The sequence below is a fragment of the Scatophagus argus genome, chromosome 5, assembly GCF_020382885.2.
Source record: "Scatophagus argus isolate fScaArg1 chromosome 5, fScaArg1.pri, whole genome shotgun sequence".
Classification (NCBI taxonomy): domain Eukaryota; kingdom Metazoa; phylum Chordata; class Actinopteri; family Scatophagidae; genus Scatophagus; species Scatophagus argus.
In genome coordinates this window covers 11,109,400-11,122,655 of record NC_058497.1, presented here as the reverse complement: position 1 = coordinate 11,122,655, position 13,256 = coordinate 11,109,400, and the positions used below count along the sequence as shown (strand labels likewise).

The 13,256-nt window shown below is 41.4% G+C and overlaps 1 protein-coding gene across 1 annotated transcript in view; it reads left to right on the top strand.

Moving 5' to 3' along the window:
• The window catches only part of dner (delta/notch-like EGF repeat containing), a 48,849-nt gene extending 37,482 nt beyond the window's left edge, over positions 1 to 11,367 (top strand). Inside the window, exons 8-13 of the mRNA XM_046390229.1 lie at positions 4,077 to 4,310; positions 8,313 to 8,435; positions 8,557 to 8,670; positions 8,766 to 8,897; positions 8,983 to 9,229; positions 9,987 to 11,367. Coding sequence (XP_046246185.1) covers positions 4,077 to 4,310; positions 8,313 to 8,435; positions 8,557 to 8,670; positions 8,766 to 8,897; positions 8,983 to 9,229; positions 9,987 to 10,098 — 962 coding nt within the window. The 3' untranslated portion in view covers positions 10,099 to 11,367. The remainder of the gene's footprint in view (positions 1 to 4,076; positions 4,311 to 8,312; positions 8,436 to 8,556; positions 8,671 to 8,765; positions 8,898 to 8,982; positions 9,230 to 9,986) is intronic.
• Positions 11,368 to 13,256: the final 1,889 nt, after the last annotated feature.

Below are 13,256 nucleotides of genomic sequence, written 5' to 3'. Positions count from 1 at the left end.
CAGAATGATTTAAATGTCTGCTTGAATGCGCAGGCAAAAATAAAATAAGTGGTGAAGTGGTGGAAATGTTTTTCATTTAAGATACATAATATATATATATATATATAAAGACCTTTTACAGTGATTTAGAGTTTACAAGCATAGGAGAAAATGTTATTTTGTGTTTAACAAAAAGATTTCATTAACATACCAAGTCCAAGAAAGCTTTACATTTCATTTGCGTGAAACCTTTCAATGTGTAGAACATGGAGCAAAAGGAAGGAGAAGGGAAAATAAAACATTTGTAAAACATTAGATCCGGTGTTCTGTGCTATTCTTGAAGTTTGAAGTCTTTGTTTTTGGCACAAGTTCTTTTCAGTCTTTTGGTTCCTCAGGTTCCTCATGATAGAACAGAATAAACTGCTTTCCAGTGCCATATTTAATAATTAGGACTTCATTTGTGCAGTAGTGACCTCCATAGGTAAAGAAATGTAAGCACACTCAAACTACCAAATGAAACCGTGACCACACAGATCCTCTCTTTTGCATGTTGCTTAGATTCGCCAGGATCTGCTGTCCCACCCATGTAAACGTCCTCCAAGTTTTCGTGCAATCTTCCTGCACAAATTCAAGCAACAAATAAAATGATGGATGGCATGACAACTGTCACATCAACTCCATGACCAACAGAGTCCCTTAGGGGACAAGAAAACAACACATACTCACAAACTGAATATTGCGTACTACTTCAGAGGTAAACTTAATCAGGCTTTCCAGATGGGAGAGTGTGTCTCTGTGCCAGTAAAAAATATTTATCTCTTTTTTTTCCCCCTTCAGTCTTTTTTTCTCCCTCAGTCCCTTGAGGGGCTCTGTACCCAGCCAACTTTTTTATTTATTTATTTTTTTGTAATTCATAAGGGAGGCAAACATATTTCAATAGATTCACCCTGTGGGAGAGAAGGTGATATTTTCCCTCCTGTCAGCAGCATATCTCAAAATCCAGAGAGAACAAATAACAACTAAATATGTGGTGTTTTTGGATGTTTGTAGATAATTAATGATTTTAACCCATAATTATCTAAGGCTGAAGTCACAACAGTGCATTCATGTATTCATACCATGTGGGCATCTAAAAATATCTTTTCCAAACTGAATCAGTAATCTTGACATGCACACTCAGTTTGTCAATTCACCGAGAGGAAAGGTTCATCATTTGAAGATTTCACAGACTTCTGTACCTGGTTTTTGTGCAGACATTGTACATTTAAATGATACAAATGATCCAGATCTTTGCCCTCTGACTGCTTTCCAGTTTTTCAGGCAGAATCATGAAGAAGTTAAGTCTGTATGAATGCCATTATTAATATGAATTTCATGGGTGTGCTCAACTGAATTTTACACTCCTCAGAGACCACCACACTCATGTTAACTTTCTTTCACACACAAACATGCTCCCTCCCTTCCTCTCTCACAACGTTACACACACTGACAGAAGAGAAAGTGTGAGTGCCAGTACTGCCTCCAGTCAGAATTAGCAGGGCGGTGGAGCTAAAATTAAACTGTTAACTGCTTTTAATGTTGGCAGGTTCGAATGCCAGCAGCAGAAATGAACAGACTCCTCTATGTCGGCCAGGTCTTGCATCACAATGTGTGCGTGTGCACTGAAGACAAATAAACAGAAAATAGACAAAGACAGAAAGAGGAACTGAGCTCAAGTCGTTAAAGTCCTCTAAACAAATTTTTCATGAAGAAAAGAAGGGAAACATAGAGGAAGGCAGGGATTAAACCATGACAGAACAAATACAGTTCATAACATTCAATTTATGCAAGAGCTTGAGTAAGAGAGTGTGTGGGCAAGCAACTGTGTGTGTGGGCAAGCATGTAAGAGAAAGGGAGAAGAGATGACAGGGTTTGGAAGGAGGCGGAGGAGCGAAAAGGGAGAGGGTGAAGCAGATACAGTAGTGGACACAGAGAGAAGAGGCTTTTGGTGCAGATTAGTCCTGTCCCTCTGCAGCTGAATGATAAATGCCCTCTTCACTCAGTGAAATAAAGTCTTGCAGATCAATGGATGCTTGAGAGAGATCTCTTCATTAGCTCAATGGAGTGTACAGTGTGAGTGTGTAGTCAGCACAGGGATTTACTATGGTGTATACTGCATCACTCACACGCACACTGCAAGGTGTGTGCACACACACAGTGGAGTCTTTCTCTGCTCTGCAGTACAATGGCAGTTCTCGTGGGAGGCGAAGGCGGAGGGCAGGAGAAGGGGTGCAGGAAAGGGGGAGGAAGTTATTTTTAGATGAGAGAGATAGGTGAAAGTAGCAGAGGCTGACAAGCTAATGAGAGCAGGTGAAGGAGAAGCCAGTGGCTTCAACAAAGAGAAAGTTGGAGTGTATGGATCTTAACAAGATAGACCCCCCCCCCTCCACCCATATTCACACACATGCAGACCTACAGACAGGCATGGTCACACAGTAACAATTCATTCTGTGCTAAGCTTCTTTTATCTCTGACAATTATGAGTAAGGGATAAAAGCAAGAACATTAAAATTGCTCTCTGTGGTGATTTTAGGCAGCAATCAAACTACTTGCTGTCTTTTTCTTGGTATGTTATCACTGATCAGTGCTGCCATTCTCCCCACATCTGCCTCCACAAAACTGGGTAGTCATCAGGCTTAAAGGAATAGTTCAACACGTTAACTTTTCTCCTAAGAGTTAGACCTAAGAAGGCTACTTTCATGAAAATATCAGTCTACAGCCAGCAGGCCATTAGTGTTGTTCTTACGTTTACTTTGTTTATGAATTAAACCAAGGACATGCAATGTATTATTAAGTGAACAGAAGAAGTGCTGATATGTTCTATTCTAACCTTTGGACAGACCCAGGCTAACTGTTTCCCCCTGCTTCAAGTCTTTTTCCAAAGCTAAAAGCTAATTGCCTCCTGGCCACTCTCCCCGGCCTTCGGCAGTAATACACGTAAGTGTATTTCCCAAAATGTCAAACTGTTCCTTTAAGGCCTTGATAAACCATAATCTTTATAGGCCTGAGGACTGAGACCAAGTATATATTTGTGGTCTGAGGTGCTGAGATTAAGTTAAGGTACCCACACTGGAAGCATGAAGCATGCATTGTTGTGTAGCAATCAGTAAATGCACAGCATAGCACTTTCTTTAGAGACGGCAAATGGAACAAACCTCATTCCTGTTGCCTTGCCACACGTAGGTGTGTGGGTGACATAACTGGTAACAGCCATTTAATAAATGGATTGCATTTCTCATCTGACTGACCACTCAAAGTGCTTTGCATCACAAATCAGCATTCACCTTTTCACTCACACATTCATACACTGGTTCCACCTGCTCATGGGGAGCAGTAACCATTCACACAGGATGGCTATGCCTGCAGGAGCAATTTGGGGTTCAGTACTTGCCCAAGGACACTTTGACACACAGACTGCAGGGGCTGACAGATCAAACCACCAAACTTTCATGCCTCCTGAGCCATGGCCACCCCACACAGTGGCCCCTGCCTTTAAGGCATTAAAAATGTTTTTACCTAAAGTAGAAAAGACAAAACTAACCATAGATTTCTGTGAGGTCTTTGTGCTGGGGATCTGACAACTAAACACACAAAAAATTCAGTGTGAGCTTATTTGCATTAAGATGTGGGGAGAAGAATGGATGCACTTTCATCCCAGAGTGAATGTCACTTATCGCACTGCACCACCTGATTTACATAAGCACAACCTCTGCTGCTGCTCTGCCTACCTTGTTGCAAGCAGGTTCATTTGAAGCCTCAAATTAACCAAACTTGAGACCCAAATGACTTTTGCCTGCAAAGCGCTTAATCCGCCTGCACTTGCACCTCAGCGTTGTTCTTTATGTGCTGTTTAATGTTTTATCGTAGATAAGGACACTCGTACATAATGAGATTTTGGGAAATAGTACATAATAATAATAAGTGGCCATGTTGTCAGAGCTTCTGATTTCTTCCAGGCTGGTGTGGGAACAGAAATTATTTTTGTGCTGGTCTCCTCTAATTTAACTCTCTATGTCTTTCCATTTCCCACTTCCATCTCTGCCTTATCATTCTTGCAGGCTACCAGGGAGCTACATGTGAGCAGAAGGTGGACCCTTGTGCCTCCAGCCCCTGTCACAATAACGGGACATGCTACGCCCAGGGCCCCAGCCCCCTGGGGTTTGCCTGTAGCTGCACAGCAGGCTTCACTGGCCCTACTTGTGCCCAGCTGGTGGACTTCTGTGCCCTGAACCCCTGTGCCCATGGGGTCTGTCGCAGCGTGGGCAACAGCTACAGGTGTCTGTGTGTCCCAGGTGAGCTGCAGTGTCTGCTGTGTCAGTGACTGATGCCTATAGTAAAGGTTGTGGATGCTGCTGACTGCTGATGTCATGGCGCTGTGGGCATCAGGAGCCAAATTTAGCCAAAGTCAGTTAAAGGTGGGAGAGCTCACCTCATCTTTAGTTATTTGTTGAGTAGTTTAATAAAAAGAGCTTGTGTTTTGTAATTTCTTATTTGAGTCCTTAAATGGTGACAGCAATTTTTTGCAGAGCTCTATGTGCCACGGGACTGGATGGAATCTGAACTAATTTTCAATATACAATTATTGTGTGTTTGTGTTTGTGCTGCAAATGTGTGTCTTTGTCATTTCCACTTACAGCAGGTCTCCATATGATTATGAGACAATGGTACCCTGGACCTCACCTGCTTACCAGAGCAGCTAACCCATAACCCATAAGCATGACTCACCGTGGTTTTGCATCTTTCTCTGTGGTATTTTGACAGTCAGATTTGTGCTGTTGTCAGATCCTGAAGTATTTTTGCTTGTGCTAGAGATGAAAGGCTGTCAAAATGATTCCCAAAGTTTCAAGACACAGCCGATCTACCCTGACACTCAAATATTTAATAAAATACTGAAGCATATTATACAAAATATTATAGATAACCTTCAAGAGCAACCTGCCGTTCAGATTTTTCTGCCTAATGAATTTGTATTATACTATAGGTTAAGAATAAATATCAAACATATCGCAAGATACAAACATGATAAAGACATCCTTATTTTTGACTCAGCTCTTCGACTTTCCAAGAACACGTTAAATATACAGTTAGTCACTTCAAATGGGAGTTATTGCTTGGTGTGTGCCCAAAAGATCCATTCAGAAATATATTCACAGCTATAAGGTACCTTCTGAATCTCGTTCTCAGTCTATCACCACTTTAAATCTGGCTTTTTACAGCCTGCACATAAAGCTTAGTGATAAGTAGAAGGACAGTGACTTTTAAGATTGGCTCAGACTCAGAGTAGCAGTAAATATCGTCTGGCTGAATGATGAGTTATTTTTAGACGAGGGGGACGAGGCACAGGCACGATGCTGTGATGAAGTCAATTGTGTGGAATGATGACTTATCATTTTCCATTGTCTTGCAATTACCTTGCTGGGATGGTGAGACAGACGACTTTCCCAGTGGCCCATAAAATAATCTCACGCTTTGCCCCTTCTACTTTGTTTGTATACACCATCTGTCAATCGAATATATAAGCCATTCACCATCTTGATCTCTTATTTGATGCTCCAATTCATTCTCTTACATCAGTAACCTTGATGGTAGCTTCTTTTGCAGTGTGGCCAAACCAGGAAAAAATTCAGAATTCAAATCATTTTTGGTTACTTATGTTGTCAACATCTCTTGATAGTTTGTTGCCTCTGCACCACATGGATGAATTGCTACACAGCTGTTCTTTCACTTATTGATTGGGATTTGGAAAGGTGTGTTCATGCTGAGCTTTGCTTTTCTTGAGAAAAACCTAAATATTTGTAAATATTTATAAAAATTAAATTCAAATATTCTAAATATTTGAACTCTAAGAGTTATGGCTTGAGTTGATAACCTTCCATAAACCATGTTCCTCGTGTTTATTCAAATGCTTTCACTCTTGCTGTGCCTTTGCATGCAGAGCAGGCATTCATTGCTTTCCAGTTGTTCAGATTTCTTGCATTTTGTTCCTCACAGCCGCAGTCTTGTTTATTTCTTCTTTGCATTTCTTTCATGTTTTTTTTCTCGGCTCGTCCCTTTGTCCTTCCTCGTCTTTGTCTTGCTGTCGTCTACCTCACCTCATTTCCCTCTCATCCTCTGTTGCCTGGTCACCATAGTGAAGCAGTTGCGTTACAAGTGTGTGTGTGTGTTTGTGTGTGTGTGTGTGGCTACCGATCCATTGTCTATGTCTCTGTCTATGGTGGTTAAGCAGATGCTGCCAGCCAATCAAATGTCTCTACAAAGATGGCCCAGCCTAAAAGGCTTGGTAAAATCGGTGATTTACAATTAGCATCCCAGACTTTACAGGGAACACACACACACACACACACACACACACACACACACACACACACACACACACACACACACCCACACAATGTTTTGGTCAGAAATTGACCTTTTCTCCAGCTCATCTGAATGCCAGCTGGTGTCTGAGGTATGAGGATGAGTATGTTGTATTTCTGTGTGCCTGCACATATGAATACAGTAGATTGAGAGTTGGGATTGTGTAAATGCCTGCTGGCCGTCTGAATGAAGGCTGCTGGGGAGCTGATATGTAGAAGGATCCCTCCTCCAGTTTCCTGTAATCCAGCTCACATGAGAGGCTGCCAGCCCACCAGCCAGCCCACAGAAAGCAGACAGAGTCTTGGAGAGGCACTTGACATTTCGCTGGCATTTCACAGAAAGGACCCTAGAGTCTGGAACTGGGTTCCTCATTAAATCCCCCTCTCTCCTTCCGCAAATACACGTTAGCTGTGGTCCAGGGAGGGTTTGTTGAAACTTCTGTCAGCACAGACCCCCAATTGAGAAATTTAGTCAGTTAAAGTGAGAACAGAGCTAATGAAAACAGATCACTAGTCATGTACGGACTCAAGAGACACTAGTCCTCCTGTGATTTTTGGTCTCAGCTGCAAATGGTGGAACATTTCTTTGAAGTGCGGTGGTTCAGTTGGGAGTGTGAGCAGGTATATGAAGGTACATCAAATGTTAGATCGGTACACCCATGCATTACAACTATTTGTCAGCCTATTTACTGAAGGTTTGCAATACATAGTGAGGTCTTCATAGAGGAGTATTAATACGCAGCTGACTGCAACAAACTGATATTCACGTTATCCTCCAACCTTTACCTGTGTTTCTAAAGTTGAACCGATACATTCAGCTATGCTGTATGCTCTTTCACATAACCTGCATTACTCTTTGTGTTTGATATTTAGCTTCTAAACATTATTGAACAAACAGAGGAGTAACCAGTTGTCTGTTCCTCCTGTCCGTGTTTTCAGATGTTGCAGGCTTATTCTGCCTCAGTACACAGCTGCCATCCCATGGAAAACAGAGTGCACTGCATGTCATTTGACCTCATGCACAACACCACTGAAACTCCGGGGTAAAACGTTGGACTTATGACATATTAATACACTAATTGGACAATTAAAATTTGATTAATTAATGATTTTATTGACATTAGTGGTGTTGTGTCCATATCTATGTGCTCTTGCACTTAGCTGTTAAGCACAGGAAAAGAAGTACATCAAAAATTAAGGCAAGAGCACCATGATGATAGAATATTTTTAAGTAGAATATAGACTGTTAATGGGTATAGTGCAAAGTGTGATGGAGAGGTTACTGATTTAAATCTCCGAATCATCTACAGGAACTATGAAGCAAGAACAATGAATAGAGGAGGTACCTAAAGCTATACTTCCTGTTCTCACCATGCTGAGGTTATGGTTCCACTTGGAAGCTCTGTGATGTGAAACTGCTAAGTGGTGTGTGATGTGAATGAGAGGAGAGGTTCTGAATAAACAAGCATGTGATTAACTCTGAGCAGCTTTGAGCAGCAAGCTGAGATGTTTAGAGGAAAAATCCAGATCATGCGGTGGCCGCTTAGACAAGGCTGCTTGTCCTGGTGCTTAGACAAGGAACTCCTGTTCATTTCTAACCACTTTGCTGGAATATTTCTAGCCAGTAGAATGGTCCATACACACTTATGCCCATGTTATCAGAGAGAAAGAAGTATCAGTTGAGCTACTTTTCATGCTGACTAAAGTCCATTGTTGTGGTAGTTTTACAGGCCAACAAGACCTACAGCACCACGAAATGCACTACAACACATGCAGATTCGGAAATTAGGATAAAGCTCCAAGTCATCATCATCTGTGTGGATCAGCTTTGCAGCAAAATTACGTGCTTAATCATTGACTGACTCATGAGCATTAATATATATATGTCTATATATATATATATATATATATTGTGTGTGTGTGTGTTCATTTAAGGCTACCATGGCTTGTACTGTGAGGAGGAGTACAATGAGTGTCTGTCGGCCCCCTGCCAGAACTACGCCACCTGCAGAGATCTCATCAACGCCTATGAGTGTGTCTGCACGCCACAGTTTGAAGGTGCGTATGTGTGTATATGAATGAGTGCGTCATCTGTAAATTAACTTAACTTCTACATAAACTATCACATTATAGTTTCATAGGACATGTTCTGTGTGTGTGTGTGTGTGTGCGCGCACAGGCAGGCACTGTGAAATCTACAAAGATCCATGTCTGAAGATGCACTGCCAGAATGGAGGCCGCTGTGAGAGTGCAGGAGCCAACGTTACCTGTGCCTGCCCACCTGGATACCTTGGTGAGGACTGGTACCATGATCAGCATGAACAGCTGCCTTTTAGCATGAGTCATGTGAATTCCAGCTCTTGAACACACACTTACTTGTCTGCTCAGGGGAAAAATGTGAGGTGGATATCAACGAGTGCGAGAGCAACCCTTGTCACCATGGAGGCACCTGCATCGACCAGTCAAATGGCTTCACCTGTCACTGTCCACCTGGGTGGGTGGGTCCCAGCTGTGAGATCCGTAAGTCAGCCTGTCAGAAAACTCCTGCTCACCTTGAAGCCGACATGTGGAAACCTACATGCCTGTGTGTGTGTGTGTGTGTCAGACCTGCAGTGGAAGCCAGCACACACTGAGGACACCCTGACCAACATGCCCCGCCACTCCCTCTACATCATCATTGGAGCGCTGTGTGTGGCCTTCGTCCTCATGCTCATCATTCTCATCGTGGGCATCTGCCGCATCAGCCGCATCGAGTACCAGGGCTCGTCACGTCACGCCTACCAGGAGTTCTACAACTGCCGCAGCATCGACAGCGAGTTCAGCAATGCCATCGCCTCCATCCGCCACGCCAGGTCAGTGACAGGATCTGAATGCACTGACTGATTAACAACATGTTGTCGTAATTTAATTCCTCAGATATCACAGTTCTGTATTTTATGTGACTGGATGACTTCATGTAAGCATTCGTGTGTGTGTGGTGTTTTAATGAGATGGTGTTTTACATTCAGTGCACAGATTTTCTGGAGTTAGTTTTGCATATAAACGTCAGTATACGAGTTGACAAAATAATCTTAATTTGAGGACCACTTGTTCCCTTTTCTTGGAGCATGTGGATAATGTGATACAGCTGAAAGTACCAGAACAAGTGAGTACGTGATTTGCTGTTTGTGGGGAGCGTTCAGCATCTGTTCAGGTGCTCTGGAGGTGCTTTTGTGGTTTTGTAATGTCTTTATTTTTTATTTTTTTGGCAGGGAAACTTTATAACTTTAAAACTTAAGAAATTATAACAGACAGCTTTTAAAAACTGTGGATGTTGAGTGGTATTGTATTGTGGGAAATGTAGGATACAGCGGTTTTAAACCAAAAGCTAACAGATACTTCAGGCTCTGCTGCATAACATTTCTTATTCTTATTCATTCTTATTTTCATTGAAATATTTTCTGTCTATTGTGAGCCCCACTAACATCAGAGAACCTCAACACTAATCAGTGAAGTGAAGTTACTCTACTACTACATATTACTGACACAGGAGAACCAAAAGATGGGCTACATTGTGGAACTGTATTTGATGATGCACTGTTGGTGGTTTCTTTTTTCTTTTTTTCTTAGATTTGGCAAGAAGTCCAGGCCAGCCATGTATGATGCCACCCCCATCGCTTATGAAGACTACAGTCCTGATGACAAACCTTTGGTTACCCTTATCAAGACAAAGGATTTGTAAAACACGCATATGCCAGCACATCACAAGCTCTACACATCACAACTGCACATGTATATCTGTGCATACACACATAGCCTATATATACAGAAAGTCATTATAAATCTTAAAATATTTCTTAAGAAAAAAATAACAGCAAAACAAAATTGAATGTAAAGTGGACAAAAAAAATACAAAACATACACTGTAGTTTAAAAAGAACAAATCTGGGATTTGATACATCTATTTTCCTGTCTAAGTCCACGACAAGGCTTTATTGTAGCATAAGAGCATACTTTGCATTACTTAAGTTATTGAAAATGGGCGACTCTACCAGTAACCTCTGCTGTACAAGAGATATGACTTTAGTCTGCACCAGACTGTCTGTCTGTTGGTGGCTGCCAGCGACCCAGGAGCCTAAATTTCTAAGTGTAAACTCGGCAAACAGTGCTGACAGCAGTCCTTACAGGTGTTGTAGAAGTAGGTGCACTCCTCTCGGTGCATACACTGTATCTTTTTCTATATCTAAACAAAAATAATTCTGCAGTAGGTTGCCTTACTTCGTGCATGGGTAGATTTGATGTTCTCTCTGCATTATTTTAAAATCCTTTGTATTCGGTTGTTGGTTGTTATTATTTGTTTTCATTGCAGTTGTATTTCTCTTTGTCAAGATTGTGCCAAATTTTTTTTCTTTGGGGTAATTTGTGGTTAGTAGACTAAATACATACATGTAATAAATACTAGTCACAGAGTTTTTCTTTCCACAATACATATTGTCCTGTTCTTTACATGCAAGATTCTAAATGGTGTATGAATAGTAAAGAAAGTCAGTTTACTGGAGTACTGTGACCCTACCATCCTACTCTATGTATTTCAGTGATATTTAGGATAATAGGTAGGTATATTTCTCACTGCACAGAAAAATAGTGGATTTTACTCAGTGTACCTGTTTATGCCAGTGTACAAATTCACCTCTAGTATTGACAGTGTTGTTTCTCGATGAGAGTTTCTTTTGCTGGCTTTAGGGTGGAGAGGAACGAGGTTGAAGAGGAGGAGGAAGGGGAGACTGAGAGGGATGATATCTCCTCCAGAAAGTATGTGCTTCTGTGTCCTGCCAGTTGGTAAACTCTCTGTGTGTGCAGCCTTGTTGTTCCTCTCGAGGTCAAGCAGTGTTTTACCAATAGGCTCAGCTAATCCTCTGATTTTTATTCCCCCTCTCATTTTAAACACAGCAATCACATGATTACCTATTATCTATGTTGAATGATGTAAACAATAAAGATTCAAGTGAACATACTGAACTGGTGTCTCATGTTGTCCAAACGCAGGCAGTACATGCAAAAACTTTGCCAAATAAAAGTAGTCTAAAATGGGCAAAAGGTTTCCAGTTGCTATCAAATAAAAGAAGACTCAAAATCTGCGCAGACATGCCAGCCGTTGCTACTTGACTATTTTCAATGCTTGAAAAGACTTTATGTTAGGGGCGGCTGGCGTGCTGTGTCCAGACAACAAAGGTCAGTTTGAAAACATACCAATTTGCTATAATAGAAGGGCCCATTTGTGGCCCTTTGCTTACATTATATAAGTCATTGTGCTCACTCCTGCCTTAATGGCTAATTTTAGTTTATTTAAACGTATTTTCCACATATTCGGCTATTGTGGCTGTGTGGAATTGTGCAAACTTCTGCCTACATTGTAGCGGAAAGCAAGGGCTCATTTCATGTGCTTGTCTCTGAGAAAGTATACAGAAAGAAACTGTCTGAAATGGCCATTATGGCTAAATGCACAGAGCACTACATGCAGGTTAACTTGCACATAAGTTTGTTTACATGTGTGAGGCCGTGGATGGCTTTCCATTTGGTGTGTATTCAGGCTAAAGCAATAGTAGTGAGTGATTGCCTGCAAGTTTCTGAACTACAAGAATAAAATGACAAGATAATCACACATTATGTGGTTTTCATTGACCAATGCCTGCACTGGATGGCCTCGGCTTTTTCTCTTTCAAAGTCCACAGGACAAAAAATGTTGATAAGTTTCTGCAAATTACGATGTTGTAGTTACACAGCTGGGATAACTCTGATCCGGGGACACATCACGTCTCCATGGTCTGGCATCAACAGGTCCTCTCTGCATGAAAAGATTTCCTCCTCAGTTCTCTGTGGAGATTAATGTAAAAATCACGTTGATTTGGAAAGCTGTGGCAGGCTCCAGCAGCCTGCACCAGAGTTAGCCTCGCTCATAGACCCACAACACTGAGATTTAAGCTAAATATGCAAAGTGAAAAAAACAAAACAAAACAAAACAAAACAGAATTTTCCTTTACTTCGACCATGATGAAAAGAAACAATAACAAGCGGCAATAATTTTTGGGTGTGGTTAAATTGTTTTGAAAACTTGCCTCTAAACAAAAACCAGGAAAAATAAAAAAGCTAATTCTTTACAGCTACAGCGCCTGTTTTTCTGCAATGTCCCAAGGTCATACCCACCAGACTGATCTGTCAGTCGTGGGAAAAGCCTTTTATGGAGTGTTGGTAATGTGAACACCCTCAGTGACCTCAGGCTTTAGCCAGATGTTCCCCATGTAAACATCTCTAAATGCGACTGCGACAAGGCGGAGTCATGTCATTCAACACACCTACACATTTTATGTCTGTACACAAACACGCATGTACGCACACATTGCAGGACCACCAGATGTTACTGATGGATCTCACCTATGCTTATGGACTGCTTTGGAGACTTTGTACTTTGACCTTTGCCCTCTGAATACCCTGAAGGGTCAGAGTATTTGCTGTTTGGCTTGACACGGGTCGGCAAACACATCGTCTATTATAGAGATTCTCGTTCAAGGCATCTGTCTTTGTAAAACTGAGATTCTCTCACTGGGCTTCAAACATTAGTGTGGTTTCATCGGACAATCCAGTAGTTAAAAAGTGCAAAATTTTGGCATCAGTAAAATCAGTTTATTCAATAATTTCCTCAAAATAAAGCACAATGATTACCAGACCTTATTTTTAGAACAACAATTTCAATTCAAAATAATCAGACGGACAGAATGTTTTTGTTACACCTTGTTTTTAAGAGGCTTGTGTGGGCACGCTGCAGCAATTCACCATAGACTTTGTTCTTAGCTGCATTTATGAAACCCGGGAATTTCAACAAACCAAGCTTTTATTGTGACC